At 41.3% G+C, this 19,782-nt stretch overlaps 1 protein-coding gene across 7 annotated transcripts; it reads right to left on the reverse strand.

The window, feature by feature from the left end:
• Window positions 1-1,065: 1,065 nt before the first annotated feature.
• CENPJ (centromere protein J) lies at window positions 1,066-17,671 on the reverse strand. Of its 7 annotated transcripts, none has more exons than XM_040057140.2 (17): window positions 17,563-17,671; window positions 15,604-16,114; window positions 14,450-14,573; window positions 13,412-13,645; window positions 12,606-12,750; window positions 11,340-11,445; window positions 9,426-11,043; window positions 7,634-7,766; window positions 6,652-6,817; window positions 5,358-5,597; window positions 4,635-4,734; window positions 3,374-3,474; window positions 2,602-2,700; window positions 2,352-2,492; window positions 2,166-2,250; window positions 1,956-2,076; window positions 1,066-1,343 (listed from the first exon to the last, which is right to left on the reverse strand). In XM_040057140.2, the coding sequence occupies exons 2-17, from the start codon at window positions 15,979-15,981 to the stop codon at window positions 1,151-1,153; spliced, it is 3,984 nt and encodes a 1,327-aa protein (XP_039913074.1). In that variant the 5' UTR covers window positions 15,982-16,114; window positions 17,563-17,671; the 3' UTR covers window positions 1,066-1,150. The 7 variants fall into 7 exon arrangements, with proteins under 7 accessions (XP_039913074.1, XP_039913080.1, XP_039913078.1 ...); XM_040057146.2 differs by having other exon boundaries at window positions 1,072-1,343; window positions 3,377-3,471; XM_040057144.2 differs by having other exon boundaries at window positions 1,072-1,343; window positions 3,374-3,471.
• Between the last annotated feature and the right edge of the window lie 2,111 nt (window positions 17,672-19,782).

Consider the following 19,782-nt stretch of genomic DNA (forward strand, 5'->3'; position numbering starts at 1 on the left):
CCTCCAGGAGCTATCTCTGTTTAATAGGCAATCAAGGACCCATTACAAAACTGATAAAATTATATCAGTCCATTGTGAGATGCTGCGCCCAGGGGGAGGAGCCAAGCATTCCCACCTGGATATAATCTGGCATCTGGGACAGCACAGGCAGCCTTACCCACTGGATTCCCAGAGGACAAGAGCTACCAGACCTTGCTGCAAGAACACTGCTTCAACAAGACCACTTCATCTGGACTGCTACCACCACGGTTTCAGGTTGTATTCTGACTCTGTCAGTGATCTTTTGTACCATTGCATGTGTTTTGTTTTATTTTATTTTATTTTACCTTTTTTTTTCCTCTCCTATTAAATTGGTTTTTTCTGACTTGGAGTCTCTTGCTGGTTTTGCCTTCAAGCCAGCACAGGACACAGCTTGCTTTGTAGAGGAGAAAAGTGAGGGGGCAGAGGAGGCAAGGAGAAGAAAGTATCTTCTGCCTTGTGAGAGAAGGAAACAAATTTTTCAGCATGTGCACAAGAATGGAGATTTAAAGCAGCCAGCCCAGCAGCAACCTTTTGATAGTAGGTACTGCAGAATTTTGAAAGACAAGTCAGCTTAAAAATACCTGTTAGGTGGCAAAACTACATGAGATGATTTTTGTTAATTTTCCAGTGTTTCTGAGTAGCTTGGAGAATGAGCCTGTCCCCAAGTCTAACCTGTGTCAGCCCTGTGAGTACAGAGGAGCAGTTTACAGAACATACACTTCAGTCTGCTGCTGCTGTTGCCTCCTAACTCCAAGGTGAAGCAAATAAGATGAAGGAAAAAGAATAGCTCAAGACTGCCATTCCTTTGGTATCTTAAGTCAAACAGTAAGTGAACTGATGGCCAAAATAAGGTGTGGTCTACAGCTGTTGGAGTGTTCACTGGCAGCTGATTAAAAACCACCCTTTTAACACCACAGGGCTGGATACTGAATCAATAAACTTACTTAAATGTAGAAATAGGGAAAAAAGAATTAGGAAAAGCTTCAATGTAGTAGCACCCACTGAAAAATTTATTTAGAGAAAACTATAAATAATATATACACAACAAGCTTTAAGCATTTTCACTTGTTTACAGAATGTACATTATTTTTGCTGATGTGCTAACACTTCAGCAGTTTTGACATGGTCTCTACAATTTAGTGTCCATGATAATATTACCATCCTTGTCCTTTATTCTGACTCTCCCAGAGACGTACTTGGTTTCCTGCTGTCCATTCATGTACACAGTCTTGACAGTCCCATCTGGATACTCCCGTCTCTTAAACTGTGATGTGTGCAGTTCCCGCTGGCCATTATTGAACTCTATAGTTTTGCTTCCATCTCTGCATTAAAGGGGAAAAAAACCCACCCCAAGGATTATGCATTGGTGTAAGACGAGTCTCAGAACAAGCATCAGATATGTAAGCCTAAATGAAGGAAGACTTCTCAAAACAGTGTTTGTGGAAAAATCTCTGTCTCAGCTGGTTCATACTCAAACACCTGTTTCTGAAAAACTGATATGGCTTCTTTATACTTGAGAGCCTCCACTGCACTTTATCTGCATCAATTCCATCACGGCTAGAGTCCAAGGGAAGTTTAAAACTTGGTATTTTGAGCACTATTAGTTATCTGCTGTCAGTCACACCTTCCCCCGCCAGCCAGGCTGCTAGATATTTTTTCTAGAATTATGTGCAAATAGAGAAGTCTTTTAGGGTAGGGTATGAGACAATATACTGTCTTTATACCTCTTCCACGCTACCAAAAAAACAAACAACAAAAACCCACCCAACCCCAAAACCTGATCGGTAAATGTGTGTTCACAGTACAGTCCATTGAAAAGTAAACCTTTAGGAGCTGTAGGAACACACCTGTGTCCCCATCCAGTGCCCTTGTCACTGAGCCCCAGGTGCTCCCATCCCCTGCCTGGGCCAGGGACCCGAGAAGGAAAAGCTCACCGCTGCACACGAACAATGGTGCCATCGGGAAAGATACTTTCTTCTTGGCCATCTGTAAATAAATTCTTAATTGTTTGATCAGGGAAGGTTATTTCCTTCTTGCCATCAGGATAATGCTTCTCTGAAATGTATTTTGAGACAATATGCTTATTACATAAATATCTATATATGGGCAGTAATTCAGACAGTTGGGTTGGATGATTTCTTTACCTATTTGTCCATTTGAAAACTGCAAGACCTCCAAGCCATCAGAGTATGTGGTGTGAGTAGTCTTAGCATCAGCATAGTAATAAATCTGCAGACAACAACCGCGATTTAGTGTAACTGATGAGAAGTTTTAAATGAATGTACGCATCCAGATAAGTAAGTATTTATTGAAGAATGCAGGACACTTACCACTGTTTGATCAGGCATAATCTGCTTCACATCCCCATTGAAGAAGGTTATAGTTACAGTCTTCCCATCAGAACCCACTTTTTTCCATGTTCCATTTGGGAAAAATACAAGGTGACAGCCATTTTTCAAAACCTTCTCAACCTAATAAAAATATGAGCAAGGTCAGTATTGAGCCCTCACACTCACATTCTCACTCATCTTCCTCAACAGCTGTCTTCCAGAATTTCCAAGTGCCAAGCTCTCATTTTACCTTTCCATCAGGATAAGCAGTTTCCCTCTGAATCTCTTCACTGCCTGTAAATGCAGGAGCAGATGGTGGTGACATGTACGGTTCATTAGGAGAGGTGTCCTGAGATGACAAACAAAAATCAAGTTTTGTTTTTATGTTCTTTTTTCCTAGGCTGACAGGTTTTAGGAAACAACATCACAGAATGAAGAGGCATAAACACAATTTGGGGTTTAAGCAACTCCTAGTATAATTCAAGTGGTACAAGAAATAGAGCAGTCACTGGTTATCTCTGGTCAGCTGTAGTCTGGACTAAAGCGGAATGCAGTGATGTGCTGTAACACAGTGCTTAATTTCCTTAAAGAAATCCACATCATGGTATGAAACAAGTTCTCTAAAGCCTAAGTGCAACCTACAGCAATTAATGTCAGAATTAATTCAACTGTTTAAAAGATTGTTGCACAGTTGCCCTACATGGAACATTTGAACATCTGTCTTTCTTTAGGCCTCCTAAAAGATAAAAAAATCTGCAAAATTCAAAAGAGCAGGAGATTATTACTTTGGTTTTTTTCCTGAGAAGAAGAATGCAATTAAATAATAATGCAACTACTAGACACAGGTAAAACACTCTTTCATTGACTAGTACATAGCCATTTTCTGTTATGACAATAAAAGTTGAAGAACTTAAAAAGATGATTCAATAGCCTCATCAGTCACCCTCCAGATACTCATTAACTTTTCTGTTTTAGGCTTTTTCTTCCCTACTTTGAAAATAAAATCAAGACACAGGACTTACTACCATAAAAGTCTGAGAAGAATCTTCTAGTGCTGTCATTGCCTCAGAGTTGTTTCTGTCATTAGCAGGTCCTGATGCAGGTGTTCTAGAAAGTTTTCCTACTGAGATACATGTAATAGTTGAATTGGACAGAGAAATTAAAATATGGTTTAAGAGTTAAAATTATACAGGACACCCACATTTCTTAATTGCAGTAGAAACTAAAAGCGGGGTATTTATTAAAAGAATAGGCACATGCCCAGAAAAGAATGAATCACTGCCATTGCTTTGCATGTCAGCAAGAAGCTAGAACTGAAGAGTCATTACAATGGACATTGAATGCACTTTCCTATTTCATGGCTGTAGATTTACAAAAGATTTGCTCCTCTTAGTAATTTAGACAACGTTATTAGCTACACCTTATAATGAACAAAGGAAGATGAAATCAGCTTTTAACAGGAACTGATTGGCATATTTTTTCCACATCTCTCCTATCATATTACCAAAATAAAGCTACCTTCAATTCTGGAACATACTCCTCTAACATCTAACATGGTGGTTGGAGGAGCTGTCAGAGGTGTCAAAAAAGTACCCTGCGGTTACTTTCCATACGTGATTATCCCTTGGGATGGCAGAGAGCCTTTGCTCCTAAGTGTGAACAAGGAACACCTGCCGCAGCATTGCCCATATGATTACAGATCCTGGTAAGAGAAGGTTCTGAAGGGACGCAGCAGTTCTGATGCTATCAACACACTCAACTAGACATCAGGAAGAAATTCACTGTCAGGGCGGTGAGGCACTGGCACAGGGTGCCCAAAGAAGCTGAGGATGATGGTTCCATTCCGGGAATGATCCAAGGCCAGGTTGGATGGGGCTCTGAGCAGCCTGGTCTAGTGTAAGGTGTCTCTGCCCATGGCAGGGGAGTTGGAACTGGATGATCTTTGAGGTCCCTTCCAACCCAAACCATTCTGTGACTCTGATTTAACCAACATCTGCAGCTTGGAGAACACCAGAGTTGAATGTCATTTTTGATTACAGAAAGCAGCTTCTGCAGTGCTCCAGACCATCAAGTATGACCAGAAGTATTTTTCTCTCCAACACTGGTCTCATCACAGCTTTCACCAGAATCCCACCCTATGAGGTATTTATCCATATGCTCAAGCCCATGACAGCTCCCACTCTAGCTTCTTTGGAGGTGGAGATGCACTCCACAGAGCAAAACTTCACATTCATTTTATTTTAAAGATTTCAGAGAATTCTCTGCATAGACAAATATTTTTACCTTTTGCCTGTGAATAACTTTTGCCATTTATCTTGCTGCACTTCTGTACTGGAAGAAGCGGAGATGCTGTTCGACTTTTTGGTCCTCTATTTGGTAGACACTAAAAGAAAGGAAGCATTTGTGATTTATGTGACATGTAATCATAACTGTTCATACAGAGTCAACAAAATTTATAGACCTTGTGACATAAAATTTACTGGAAGTTTTCCTCAGAAACTATACAGTTTTGAGACTTAATCAGCAGAAAGGCTTGTGTGATGTAGCCCAAGCTGCACTTTGGAGCTCTTCCTCCATCAGCTCCCTCACTATCAACAACTCCAGAATGGTAATTTGATGCAAGCAATCCAGAATAATAGTTATAGTTTCAAAACTTAATATAACTGCTTTAGACAATTGCCAACTGCTTGCTTTGCCTGGTTGATCCTAAAGGGGCAGAAGGTTCACAGGTTAGACTCCATCAATCATTTTTCTTTCATACTTGCATCATTTCTAATTTCCAAGGTGAGTTCCACAACAAAAGGGATGCTGCACATTGTGAGCGCTGGCATTTGCAGAGAATATAACATTAACAAAATTCTGTGTCTGTCACCACTAGTGTAGTCCCCACATCAGTAAATTAAAAATAAAGAGCTAAGTTATTAGCTGTTAAGAGTCCAAGTATGTAACAGAAAACTCACCAGTATTCACACAAATGTATTTAAAGCACTGAGATTAATAACTTACAGATTCTGCTCTATTTAAACTCATCCCAGGACTTTCTACTTTCTTCCTGCTTCCAGCAGCTTCTACTTTCTTCCAGGCTTCTAGACGAAATTTCTCCATAATTTTGATTTCCTCTTTTAACTCGAAATTCTCATTTACTAAAGCTTCTATTTGATCTTTCAGGCGTCGATGGGTGGTTGACCATTTTGCCTCTTTTCGTTTTAGATCTTCCTGTAACTCTGCAATCTGCTGTTTTAAAGCCTTAGAAAAATGCATGTTTATAAAGAGTTGTCATTTCTAATATAATGATATATTTTCATTTCTAATAGAAATTCAAACACAAGCAAAAAAGGCACAAGTGGCAAAAAAGTCAAATCAGCTTAATAGCGCAGGGGTGAAGGGTAAGAAGAGTTTTCTTCCCTGAAAGAGAGATTATTTACTTTAGACTACCAACTTTATAAGCTCTACTCCAATCAGAGGAATTGTTTTTCTTGCTTTCTTTTGGCATCCTTTACACTTGCTAGACTGGCCAGTACAAATACATTTGAGACAGAAATACAAAATCATTAATGCCACCCTTGGAGGGCCCTTCAAAAATCTTGGCAGAGGAAAACAGGGAGGACACAATCACACAAAACACATGTAAATCTGCCTAGTTTAGCAAATATCAATTCAGTTTTTTGAAGTAAGGGAAATTTGTAGGGAAGGAAGAGGGAAATCCTTGCGTGGTGCTTAATGTGGCTTGTTCATACATCTAATATACCATACATCCTGACAATGAAGGAACAAACAGATGTTGTTCCTTACATCCCTGATACATAAACACCTCTAAGTGATAATAAAATGTAACTTTGAAAATTGCAAAGATTACTACATAGACTGTACAAGAGTTTTAGACAGACTAAAACCCTTGTGGAATTCTAGTTTGCGCTTTGATCCAGTACCACGAATAAAAACTTACAACTTAATATTTTAACTTTGGCCATTTTGTTTCAAAGTTGAAGATCATTCTATCAGTCCCCAGCAGTTTTTAGTATGGAAATGTGACAAAAAAGATTTGCTCATGAGTTTTTGCCTTAAAACCATCAAACAGCATTGTGAAGACTGTCTCAGTTAGAATAATTTAGATTGGAAAAAAGAGTTTAAGATCATGGAGTCCCGTTGTTAATCCAAGTTAACCACTAACCCACGTCTGCTAGCAGTTCCCAGCTTGAAATCACTTGTAATCTTTGAACAAAGTTAGAATTTAGTTCTTGGTTGCCCTTAAAGTGAACTTACATGTTCCTGTGTGGACTAGAATATTATATTCTTATACCTGAATTTCATCCCGTTCTTTTTTATCTGGAATTGCTCTAGCTTCCGTGGTGTATTTTTCAAAAACTTTACGTTCCTTTTGCAGTTTTTTAATTTCCTTTCTTTTATATTCTTCTATTTCAGCCAGTTCTTGGGCTTTTTTCTGTTCAAAGTCTGCAATTTCTTTCCTACAATTATGAAACAAAGTTGTTGTTTTAGCCCAAATCTCCTTCACATCTGGATTTTAAGAAAAAAAGTGAAGACTCGGTATTTTGTGGTCACAGATTGCAATTCAGCATCTATTACCCCGGGAAGATTTACATATAAATGGTATTACTTATTTAAGGAGTAAGAATTGTCACATAGTGGGTGTTTGAAGTCCAACAATACATATTTTTATATTTTCTAGTCACAAACATTATCCTGAATTTAGAAAAGCTTTGGCTAAAATCTTGCTACATTCTTCCAAAACATTAGTACACCATCCCCCAAAAGCACCAGAGAAAAGAATCTGCTAATAGGAGGTCAAAAATTAAACATTAGCAAAGACACAATGCTGGTCCCAAATAAAACAAAAGTGGCTGTGGTAGGAACATGCATGCCCCATTTACATCATCAGAGGTAATTATTCTGTTCTATATGCCACTTGTAATTGCTCCAGTTCAAATTAAAAGATTCTCAGTGTGTACACAAAAATAACAAATCCATTAAGACCAGTTCTACGTGACCAGTTTAGGATTGTGTTATCCTTTAGAACAGAAGTATACATCCTCCAAAATACAGGCTTTAGGGACATCATATTAACTGAGCAGGGGTTCTTAACACTATAAATTGTGTGTAATTACGGTTTAACATACACACAAAGCAACAATTGGTGTCTAGACCTATCTCCACTGTAACTGAAGCACATGAACTGTTTACCTGTGCTGTTGTAACTGGACATTAGGAGAGTCTGCAACACGCTATGAAAGTGAATGCACCAAAATGTTTCAATTAAACCTTACCTGATACTTGCCAGGGCGTGCTCTCTCTCTTCACGGAGTTTAGTCAGAGTTGTGTTTTCAGCTCGAAATCTCTCAATTTCATTTTCCAGCTCAGCGAGTCTCTCTCTCAGCAGCTGGGATGGAACAGTGCTTCCTGTCAAAGCACAGCCATATGCATGTTACCTAAAGAGCATTCATAAGACTGAAGTAAACAATTATCACACACCAGATTAAAAACTGTTACCAAAAAAAAGAAAAACCAAGTAAATACTATTTTAGAGACAGCAGTAATTTTGCAAAGAAATTCTACTATCCAAATAACACCGAAATTATGTTTTAAAACACTCTGCACTCTTTACTCAAGTACCTCAAATATGGAGTAGATCCATCACTTTTTGTAGTGATGAAATATTAAGTACTGAATATATCTTCCATCTTAGTAGAACTAAAGCTATATTTGGAACTGGAGTGTGAAGGGGTTCACACCAAACCAGAGAAATAAAATGAAGGTATAAGGGTGTCATGAGTGTATATGGCACATGTGTGGGTACATACCATATATATGTGCCAGGTACATGTACACAGTATGATGGTATAGGGTATATCAAACAGGAAAGTTTTTGGTGGTAAATTTTTTCAAGTTTTAGTCACTACAAAGTCTGTTCACACCCATCCCTGATGGGGAATCTATTGGAGAGGCTGATAATATGGAGGGGGTTTTAGTGCCTTTTTTTCCATCCCAGTTTGCTGTTCATTCACTACCTAAGAATCCCCGGGGTTTCAGAGTCCAAGTATTCAACAGAAAAGACAAAATACTGATGTTGCTGTGTAGGCCATTTCCTTGCAAAAGTGCTTACAGTCAGATGCAGCAGCCACACTTAGGTTTTTCTTAATTCATATTTATGAATTAAGAAAGGTGCTGATGTCAAGCGAGGCCTGTGTTTCATCCCCAGGTCTGCCACTGGTCACCACAGAGGGGGCAGGCACCCTCCTCTTCCCCTCACAAGGAAGCTGCAGACTGCAATGAGGTCTGCCCTCAGTCTCCTCCAGGCTGAACACACCGAGTGACCTCAGCCACTCCTTATATGGTTTCCCCTCAAAGCCTTTCTCCATCCTTGTTCCCCTCCTTTGGACACTCTCCAATAGTTCCATGTCTTTTTTTACCTCGTGGCACCCAGAACTGCCCCCAGCACTGGAGGTGAGGCTGCCCCAGCTCAGAGCAGAGCAGGACAATCCCCTCCCTTGCCCGGCTGGCCATGCTGTGCCTGATGTCCCCAGGACAGGGTTGGCTCTCCTGGCTGCCAGGGCACTGCTGCCTCATGTTCAATTTGCCATCGACCAGGACCACGAGGACCCTTTGTGCAGCGCTACTCTGTAGCATCTCATTCCCCAATCTGTCCTTTCATAAGAGGAAAAAGTAAACCCAGCAGTGAATAGCATTCCCCTACTGTGGTGTAAATCCACTGTGGTGGAAAGGAAGGTAACGCTTCATTTTCAGCTTGCCCTAGACGTTTTCCTTCATTCAGAAACAGTGATCAAGCAGCTTCAGATCAAGATATGTCAATAAGCTGAAGCCTCCAAAGGGGAAAAACAAACAAACAAACAAACAAACCCACCAATTAAATAGATTTTTAAAAATAAGCTTTCACCAATCTGCAGCCAGAGATGTAGGGGGAGATTAGGGCCATTTCTTGCAGCAGAAGTCTGTACTTAAACCCTTTGGTGTCATTTCAGTTTGGAGCTTAAGCGCTAGTAGGGAAGACTTGTACAATACACCTTCCTCACCACTTCCCACCAGTTGCTGTTCTCTCACCTCCCAGCTCCAGTTCCACATTTGGTTTGGTTTCACGCTCTGGATGGCAGCGTGCCTTCTGCTTTGGCTTCAGTGAAGGAAACAGTTTCATCATCAGGTTTGATACAGGAGGTCCATTTGAATCACTGTCCACTGCAGACTCTTTGGACATTTCATCTCCTTTCTTTGAGGCAACTTTTCTCTTTACTGCTTTATCTGGGACAGTTGTATCATTCTTAAAGGAAAAGTCCATCTGCAAAGGTGTTTTAGTATATTTTTCAGGTAAATCAATGCTAACATAATTTTCATCAAGATCACTCCATGTTCTTTCATCATCAAACTCAAACTTATTCCTACTTATACACGACATGCTTCTGTGATCCTCTGTAGCTTTTCTGATCTTTTGCTTTGACAGTGCACCACAATCTTTGTCTGACAAACCAAGGTCAGCATCCCCATTTTTGCTCTCTTTGCTGTCTGTAACAGAACTTCCACAATCAAAAAATTCTGGATCACTTTCTCTATGGGTCACAAGAGCTGTCTTAGCATCTTTGTCATCATGCTTCAATGTGTCCCCAAATTCACTCTCAGAATCTGTAGTAGTATCACTATTACCCTCACTCCTATCTTCATTTACAATCCAGTGATTACTTTTTAAAGCAGGAGCTGCTTTCATGGAAGAAGTTGAGAATGTTACACTACCTGTTTTACTCAATGGATCCTTCATTCTAAAATCTGTTCCTGAATTTGAGGCTGTATGCATAACTGGGCTATCATTTATACTTTTCTGTGCCACATAGTCTGCCCTTTTATTTCTCTCATTTGTAAGTTCGAGGGCCAGCGCCTTGACTTCCTGCTGCTTTGCCTTGATAGGAGTAGAAGACATCCTACGGCCTTTTAAAGTTTGCTGGTCTCGTTCCAAGATCCTTTGCACAAATGAGGAATTACTTGAGAAAGATATTTCATCTGCAGCTTGTTCAAGAAAGATAAATTCATCTAATTCTAGGTTCTCCTTTTCTTTTTCTTTTTCCCAGTTCTCCAGTTTATTCCGGAATGAAAGTTCAAAAGACAGCTCTGAATCTTTTTCAGGGTGACCTATGGGACATGTAGAATTAGAAAAGGCACTGGTCAGTTCTTGAGACAACTGAGACTTTTCTGCACCAGGTAATTTGGTTTTGATTTTGCCAGTGTTAGACTTAGCAAATTCTATTCTGTTTTCTTTATTTTCTATTTTGTTGTTCATTTCTGATGGGTAAGAATCTCTCATCTGTCCATCATGATTTTTTCCCGATTGCATTCTTGTTTCTAATGGCAAGATATTTTCTCCATTGTGATTCCTAAGTACCACTGTCTTCTGAATAGGACGTTTTACTTTAGTGGGGTGGTTGTATTTTTTACATGGTGCAAAAGGATTTTCAGAAACCAGTTCTTTGCCAGGAGGCACAGTTTTCTTCTGTATTTGTGATCTGTCCACTTTAATAACATTTTTATCATCTGAAGCCCTCTGTTGAAATTTTGAGGTGTTTTCTCCAAGTTTTGTCATTTTAGACTTGGCATTAGTGAATCTTGTTAAACCTTCTCCTCTTTTCAGGAATGGTCTCTTGATCACTGGTTTTTGGACAGCTGATCCATTCGTCTCCTGAAAATGAGTGAAGAAAAGCAAATGATAAAATGTTAAAAAGCTCCTGACACTGTTTGAAGACCTCTTCAAATAAATCCCATGTATCAGTAGAAATTTACGTGGTACATTTCTGCTGGATTTCTGAAGATGTAAGCAAGTGGAGTATTTGTGGCTTATTATTTTTAAGAATGTGAGTGCTGGATTCAGGGTTAGCTTTCCCTGCAAGCATCTTCCTTGGACACTTTAAGGCACCTATCACATTTTGACACAATATATAAAGAAGAATGAAGGTTTTTAAAGTAATAATAAATAACCTGTAATTTCTGGTTTTGCTCCAGACGCTGTTCTTCTAGTTGTATCTGTTCTTCCAAGAATTCTTCAAAAGTTTGTCTCTTCTCATGCATTGCAGCTTTAATAGGTCTAGAGTAATTACAAAAACAACTCTTATAATTCTGTATAAAATAATTGTGTTTAACATCACTGGTATTCAAAGACCTAAGGTGCAATTGCATAAAAGATGACAAATTCTGAGGTGCTTTATGCATTACGTTAATCTGAGAAATGCATTTTAACACTGTATGTTTATCCAATCCCTGCAATAGTTCATATACATATCTAAAAGACACTGTATGCAAGTTTGCTTTTTCTTTCACTGCTTTTCTTAATGACCCTTTCTTTGGGACAAATCACCAAACTTCCACTCATAGTCCAGTCACACTGTGAATTCCCACAGTATCACCTTTCCACTCAGGAATGCTACTGAGATTACGTTCCCTGTCTCCCCCTTTGATACTCCTCCTCCTTCCCAGGAGTGCTGGGTCTGGCTGGCATGGAGTGAGCTTTTTTCATTGCTGTTTTGGCTTTGTGACTACAACAGCACTGATAACATAATAATATTTTAGCTATTACTGAACCCTGCTGGTATAGCACCAAGGCTTTCTTTGCTTTTTCATGCTCCTGCCCACCCAGGAAGCAGAATGGGATGGGCAAGACCTACCCCAGTGGAGACACAGCCACATTTCATAGAATCACACAACCACAGAATGGTTTGAATTGGAAAGGACTTTAAAGATCATCTTGTTCCAAGCTCCACACACCCCCACAGTGTGTGGGCAGGGACATCTTCCACTAGACCAGGCTGCTCAGAGCCCCATCTAACCTGTCCTTGGACATTTCAAACAATCATAACTCCCCGCAATAAACTAAGAAGTCACAGCCTTGCCCTCCTCCCTCATGTTACCACTTTCAGCACATAACAGTGGATAGGAGGTTGTAATAAATCAAACTGGGAACAGCAATCATAACTGCTTATATACCCAGCTCTACTGAAAGGTGCTTCTGAGCTGTCATTACCCCAGGCTGTACACACACCTCTGCATCCAACACACAACATTTCATCTTTTACAGCACAAGCAATTCCAAGCAAGAGCCTCTCTTACCACAGGTCTCCACATAGAAAAATAAAATCCTTTGTTTAGAAATTGCACAAATTCAGAGTATCAGATTCTTTCAATCAGGCCTCAGAATTCAACCAAACTTGTGTAATTTGATAAAAACTGCATAATCATAGTCTGAACTACCTTTCCTCTGTGTTAGTCAACAACCGTTCACCTCCACTGGAATTTTCAGAGACATCTGTGCTTCCTGCACCTAAAGGATCGATGTGATTATCGTCACTCTCCATTATTAATTCCACCTTTTTTTCTGGACACCACATGTTTTTTCCTGTGAAAGCAACAGAGTTGATTTTTTTTTCATCCCAATAACAAATCAGTTTTCAGCACATACTTTAAACAGCATTCAGGTCAGGTGAAAACCAGAAAGGAGCTTCATGGACATGTGATCTGACTTCCTACATAAAACAGTCCTAAGATTTCCCCAAGTTAATTAATTCTTATTTGAATTTGCACTTTCTTTTTAAAGGAACAAGCAATTTTGCATTAAAAAATTTCCACAGACCTTAAATAATCCATTCCGATTGTTCATCTGCTTTGCTATTGTTAATGTATGGCTTAAAAACACAACTGAACGAATTTTGATGTCTGCTATACTGATGAGCTCTCTTATCAAGCTTCTGTTTCCCACATATATATGCATAAATTGAGAAGAATTTTATTTTTGGCTCATGCTGCTTTTAACCAAACTTCAATGGGCAACAACAGGAACATTCTAAGATCTCTAAGCTGTCACTAAACAAACCAACGTAGCAAGTAAACCAACAAAAATCATTAAACCTTCAAAATAAGTAGCAGAAAATTATTCTCAGTGACAAGGAGGAAAAAAGCACCACACATCAAGGTATCTTTCTGTAAATGACTAAGCAGTAATGTATCTGTCTTCCTTGTTTTGAAAACAATTTGGCCTCTTCAGAGGCACACACACAGACCTTGCTTTTCACAGGCAGACACTTCTGAAAGATGGTTCTTCAAAGATGAGGTGCATTCTCTGTTGTTCAGCTTTTGTAAAGAATCGTTGCCTTGTGCATGGGAAGGAACAGCCAGAGCATGAGCTCTGTCTTCAAAGACATTCTGATATCCAGACGATGGCAATTGAGGTGAAGGTGCTAAGCCCGTGGAATGCCCAGATCTCAGCTTTTGACTTTCAGCCATTACAGTATAACCTTGAAATGAGAAGGAACAAAATGGCTCTGTCATTCTATGTGTATCACAAAACTATTGCTCCACAGGAAAAAAGAAATGGCACTGAAGGGCAGGATCAATCACCCAGCCTCCATCCTTATGTCACGGACCAAGAATAAGTAATATAGCAATCTTGATTTTCTTCTCCTAAAATAAGCCCTAATTCAATCTTCTCAGGTAGGCAGAGTGAAAGAAAGACAATCATTTAAGTCAGGTTGGACTGACACTGCCTGGAGCAGAAAGTACTCCTCCTCAGCTCTAAATCTTTCCCTAGCCAAGAGCTGTCCCCTCTCCTTGTTCCCCTCCCAGGAAACAAGACAGGAAAACTGATACAGGTTACAAGTCTTTGTTTTTAAATACAGATCAGCTCTCTGTTCTAGTTCAGTTCATCACCTGAATGTGATATGTGTGAGCACAAACAAGGAGGGACAGCTTCATTTGGCTACACTGAAGGCTTAAAGCAATCAAAAGCACAGTGAGAAGCAGCTCATCAGAAAGGAAAGTAATTGTTTCACACTTCAACACATGCACTTTGAAGCAAGGGCTCCCATCATAGCACGTACTGATCAAGCCACAATTACAACTGGCATTTTATAAAAATAGGACAGGATTCCTTCTTCAGTAGCACTCAGCTTTCAAGCACTGAAGCAATGCAGCATTTATCTCTGACTAATCAAGTAATCTTAAAATGAAGGACACAGAAGACACTCAGATTTTAACTGGAAAGTGAGATTATATTTTTCAGTTTATATAAAGTACATCATGCGCTTTCTTTCCCAACTTACCAAGAGCTGCTGGCTGGCCAGATACCATGCTAAGTAGCTTCTGTTGCTCTTCCATTAACCTTTGAAGTTGTTCCATCTGTTGTTTCTTTAACTGTTCCTGTTTCTGCTGTTGCAATTCCTTCAGCTTCTCAAGCAAACAAATAGATCCATGTATTAGAGTCTAGGTTTATTCAGAATGTTCCACAGAATTATTTTGTTATAGACTGTCAATAACTTTCTAAGGCTACTTAATAATTCCTCTTAAGATAATAAATTAGCTAATATTTATTAAGCCACTGATTAATACTACTGACAATATTTGAAAAGTGGGTAAGTATTCTCCTATCACGTAAAATACAGGAGAAAACTTTTACAGCACCTGGTAATTCATGGAATTCTGCTCTGGAGACACACACACTGTCTCCCTCTCTCCACTCCAGTGAACAGACATGGGGATTTATGCTGCTGGCAGAGCGGACAAGGACTTCTTAGTCCTTAACAGCAAGATCTACTAAAGTGCTGCTGAGGACTTTCAGCTAACACAATCTGTATCCAGTAATTGGGAAGAGCTTGGAGTGAACACACAGCCGCTTAAAGTGGATTCACTGACACACTTGCATCAGGAAAAAAACCAGTAACATAACAGCATTATAATTCCACACCTCTTTTTATCCTGACGTCTTGGATACTTTATCACATTCAGCACTAACATATCTCCTCATCTAAACAGAACCAGGTAAGTCACACCTGCGTTGAGAACCAACAAAAGATGTTGCTATAGATACAAGAACATTCAGCTCCACGGTATTTTGAATATCTGTGGTCAAGCACTACACCTGTCAAGGACCAGCACCCCACTTCCACAGCCCCAAGTGAGGAAACACTGTAAAACTGTGTGCACCTTTCCAGGTAAAATGATTTTGAGAGCGATTTAATTTTCAACTGGAACTTGTGCCACCTGGAAACAACAGTAGTTACACTCTCAGTAAATGCACATCATGAGGAACACACCAACTTTCATGTGAGCATAACTGGAACTTAGGATTTGCCCTTTAAGCCTGCTGTGGCCTATACATTGCAAGGGGTTTGCTTACCTGCAGGCATGACAAATCATATGCAGGAACAAAATAAACCTTACTCTAAGAATGTCAAGGAATTCTAGGTGTACTTATTACCTGTTCAAGCTTTTGTAAGAGTGGATCACTGTGACTGGATTTCTTCTGACCGTCCATTTCACCATGGACTAAGTCTGGTTTAGAGCTCTCTAAGTTTCCAGTTGCTGCTGGGAAAGGTGTTCCAGTGGTACACTGCTGAAGTGTCTGAGAGCTGCCAGACTCTTCACACAGGGAGTCATCACTTACAGAACAGCTGTCTGAAAGATGCAGCCCTTCTTCAGGTACAGCTGTGATGTTTCCAGGTCCAGGTAACAAATTTTCTTTCTTGAAGTTCAAACCAGTAAAACTAGGACCCAGTAAGACTCCAGCACGGGAAGTATTGAACATCCAATGTGCACTGAAGTTTTGCTCACCACTCAGATTTTCAACAGTTGGCATCTTGCAAATTGTATTCCAATTTCTTTGCTGATCAGCATTAACACAATAATATTATGTTCTGTAGGGTTAGGACAATATAACTTTCAAAGATCCAGGTAGCTGCTATGGACAGTTATCTATCTGCTTATAGCACCTAGAAATTAAGCAGATTAACAAAATCAGAAATCTACAATAACAGATTCCCAGTAAAAGAAAGTTACTCTCTTGTAACCAACCTAGTGTGTTTATAAAAATAAGTCATAATCAATAGAAACAATCTGGACAACAAATAACAAACACTTTCTGTGCAGAAAATCTATATAATCCAACTCTTAATCATATTATTTGAGTGCAGCTAATATAATCTCAAATACCATAAAGCAGTACATAATATTTTCTTCAGTAGTACTGAGAGGGATTCAGAATTTTTTTTTAAAACACTTGCAACAAAAGAAGTGATTTGATGAACTGAGAGATCTCTGCCACGTGACCTTCACATTAATGCAAAGTTTCAGATATGTCCATCTAAATACAAACACTTTATTGCACATATTTCAATGCAACACATTATTTTCACATTATCTTCCTTAGTTTCTCATGGAAACGCTGCAACTATGCTGCGTTTTACCTTTCTTCTCCCAAAAAGCTTATTTAAAATCCACCCAAAGGAAAATTTAAATACTGCAACAAATCCTAAAAGTGCCATAAAACATGAACGAATTCATGTAGGAAGGAGACCCAAAGTGATATCCTCACTTAGGAAGAAAAAGACAAAACTGCTGCCGGTGACAGTGTGGCAGCAGGAGCCGTGCTTCCTCAAACTCATCCCAGGGCAAATAACTTTCTGCCTGTGCATGTGGTGTGTCAGGGGAAATACAGAGAAGGGGCCAGGGCACCAAGGACAGACAAGCACAGCAGCCCAGGAGTCCTGTTAACCTGGAAATAACTTCTTAAAGCTTCCTCATTCCAAAGAGATCAGTTCATGCCACCTCCCTTAATTTTCCCGCAGTAAAAGTACTTATGCTTCCAGCCAGAGTTTGAAACCGCGACTGGGAGAAACACTACAGAAATGTTTCATATAGAAACGACTGCCTTCTGTTTTGACACGCTAAAGGAAGTTTCCTAGCGATGTGCAGATCCCCGCAGTGGCAAACTGAAGCCTGCAAGGTTCACGGTCTGTTTGACCCGTCCCTCTTCGGAGACCCTCTGGACGCCGCCTGCCAGTCTAAACCTCTCCATGAAACCGACGGCAGCAGCACCTTCGTGCCAACCGAAGCAGCCAGCGGGGGTCAGGCTGATTCGTCCCGGGAAGGGGAGGAGGGACAAAGGGATCCCCACACAGGTCGACACTGGGGAGATGAGCACAGCCCCGCTCCTCGGCCGAGCCGAGGCGTCGGGCCCAGCGCCCTCCTTCCCTCACCGACACCGCCCTCACAGAGCACGCCCCAAGCGCACCCCCGGCCCCGAAGCACCCGCACCACGACAGCTCCGACCCGCGGCCCCTCGCATACAGCGAGGCAGCTGCCCCGGCCCCGCTCCTCAGGCCGCCACCGCAGCCGCGCCCACCTCCGACTGCTACAGCCTTCTCCTTCTATTACAAACCTGCCGCCATCGCACAGCCTCCCGGCGCCACAGGCGGACACCGCCCCGGCGCCCCGCATGCCGGGAGCGGTAGTTCGAGCGCGGCAACGCCACCTCACAGCTGGCCGGGGAACGCGGCGGATTGGGACTACAGCTCCCAAGAGCCTCCGCGGCGGGAAGGCCGTTGATGGGCATCCACAGCGGCGGCCGTGCCCGGTTCGTGCCGGGGCTGTCCGGGCGGGAAGCGGTGGCGGGATCCGCTCCGGAGCCGGGGCTGTCCCCGCAGCTCGGGGCGGCTCCCGGGTGCTCCTGCTGGTGGCCCTTGGCGGGGGTCTCTTGGGGCAGCGCCGCTCAGCTGCTGGGGTGAGGCTGAGAACTTCAGTGTGCTTTAGCTGCGGCTACTCATAGCCTTTTAAACTTTAAACAGCAGCGGGACCGGAGGAAGGCAAAGATAAATAGGCGAAAGGCACCCGCAGGTTCTGTGACATTTTGTGCTTTAGGTATGCCCTGTGTCACTGAGCGAAATCAGCGTTGTCCTCGAAGCTCCAGAAAGCGACAGAGCCTCACGCCGCAGCCTCGGGGAGCGCCGCCGGCTGTGTCCTGGTGCTGCAGCGCTGGTGGGCAGGCCCAACACCGAGCTGCGGGCCCTGCGACCCGGGACAGCCTTTCCAGGTGCCTTCTGTCAGGTCTAGTTTTTGCTGCTTCCTTCTGTAGTCCCACAGGGCTCTTTCTGCTATACTGACACCGTTTATCCTGGACTTTGGTTTAGCAAGTTACAAAAGCACTGCCTGCGTGATTGTCCTCAGACTCGAATCTTCATTAACAGTGATAAGCTAATGTGCTAGAATATAGGATTTGTGCTTGCGGCTTTCTAAACCACAGCATCACATTCAGCCCCTTTGACAACTTTAGTAGGAAAATACTAGTGGAGGGGTTTGGGGGTTTTTTTTCCAGTTTACCTGCACACTTAGGGTCTTACGGGACTACAGATTATTGATGGTCTGTTGTTGGATGATAGAAATTTATTTTTGGCTCCCTCAGTGTGCTAAAAATATAATCCGTTACTGACAGTGGTGTTGAGTTTGTGGTTTGATCATGAAGCACAAGCTTGAGTGCTTGTGTGAAATCCTTTTGAGACTGTTGGGACCCTAAGGCTCTTCACCAATATAAAATTGTAAGAATTAAAACAGGGAAACTTGTCAGCAGTTAGACTTCATTTAACCTCCTCATTAGATGCTGCAACAATGCAGTATTCCAGTTTCAAAGTTTTTATTAGTAGTTAATCAATCCTGAACATGCAGATTAAATATGATAGTTTTAATTCAACAACAAATTCTGGTTTTGAATTTTGCAAATTTTGGCATTCAAAACTAGTAAGGCCAAACACTGCTGAAATTCTTAAGAAATTTCATTCTCTAGGGAAATAGGAGAAAAGGGCTCACTATCCAGTGATAGCAGTAATAGATAATAAGAGAGATCAGGGAGAATCTCCCTCACTCAAGGGAGAGAAAAACTGCAGGGTTCATGCTTTGAACAGGTCATAACTCAAATTCCTGATCTCTGTCAGGTATTCAAATAGACTTATGGAATATCCTGAGTTGGAAGGGACCTACAAGGGCCATTGAGTCCAGCTCCTGGCCCTGCACAGTGATTCAAAAGAATCTACTCCAGAGCAAGTCCTATAAAGCAAAGCACACCTTTTTGGAGCCAAGAGGTCATGCAGGGGTAGCATCTCCATGTGCATGTCTGACTGGGGTTCATTTTACACAGGCTTTTATACTTTACAGTTCTGGCATCTGCCCTTGTGTGTTTGCTTATCTAAAAGCTGCTGTTTTAAGGGTTGGGGTCTTACATAACTTGTAGTTTCTTTAGTCTAGGGCTACAAGCATGGTACATAAATCCTGTCTAACATATTCATCACATTCACCGAACTGCTATTATGCTTTTTTATAATGGTGCTTTCTTGATTACATTCTTCTATTTTCTCTCTGTGAAAACAAACCCTATGCCTTGGCATTTCTGTAGCCTTTTGTGACAGCCAACATGTCTCTCCCTTCTTACCACTTTAGCCCACCAAGGGTAGTTCCCTGCATGCAAAAGCAGTTGGTCAGATGCATCAGTCACACTTAAATCTCTTGCTAATTCATACCTATGCTAAAGCGCTTATGTCACCTCTGTCAAGTGAGGCCTGTGTTTCAACAGCACCATCCCCAAGAGTCACACCGTGTGCCTGAGCACACT

This window comes from Hirundo rustica, chromosome 2, assembly GCF_015227805.2.
Source record: "Hirundo rustica isolate bHirRus1 chromosome 2, bHirRus1.pri.v3, whole genome shotgun sequence".
Classification (NCBI taxonomy): domain Eukaryota; kingdom Metazoa; phylum Chordata; class Aves; order Passeriformes; family Hirundinidae; genus Hirundo; species Hirundo rustica.

Bases quoted from the DNA above. Each gene is read 5' to 3' on its own strand.
- CENPJ (XM_040057140.2), bottom strand. From the start codon at position 15,981: ATGCCAACTGTTGAAAATCTGAGTGGTGAGCAAAACTTCAGTGCACAT. The intron at 11,044-11,339 runs GTTATTTATTAT...ACTCATTTTCAG, and splicing joins AGCAAAACCAGAAATTACAG to GAGACGAATGGATCAGCTGT. The intron at 2,701-3,373 runs GTAAGTCCTGTG...TTGTCATCTCAG, and splicing joins CTTCTCAGACTTTTATGGTA to GACACCTCTCCTAATGAACC.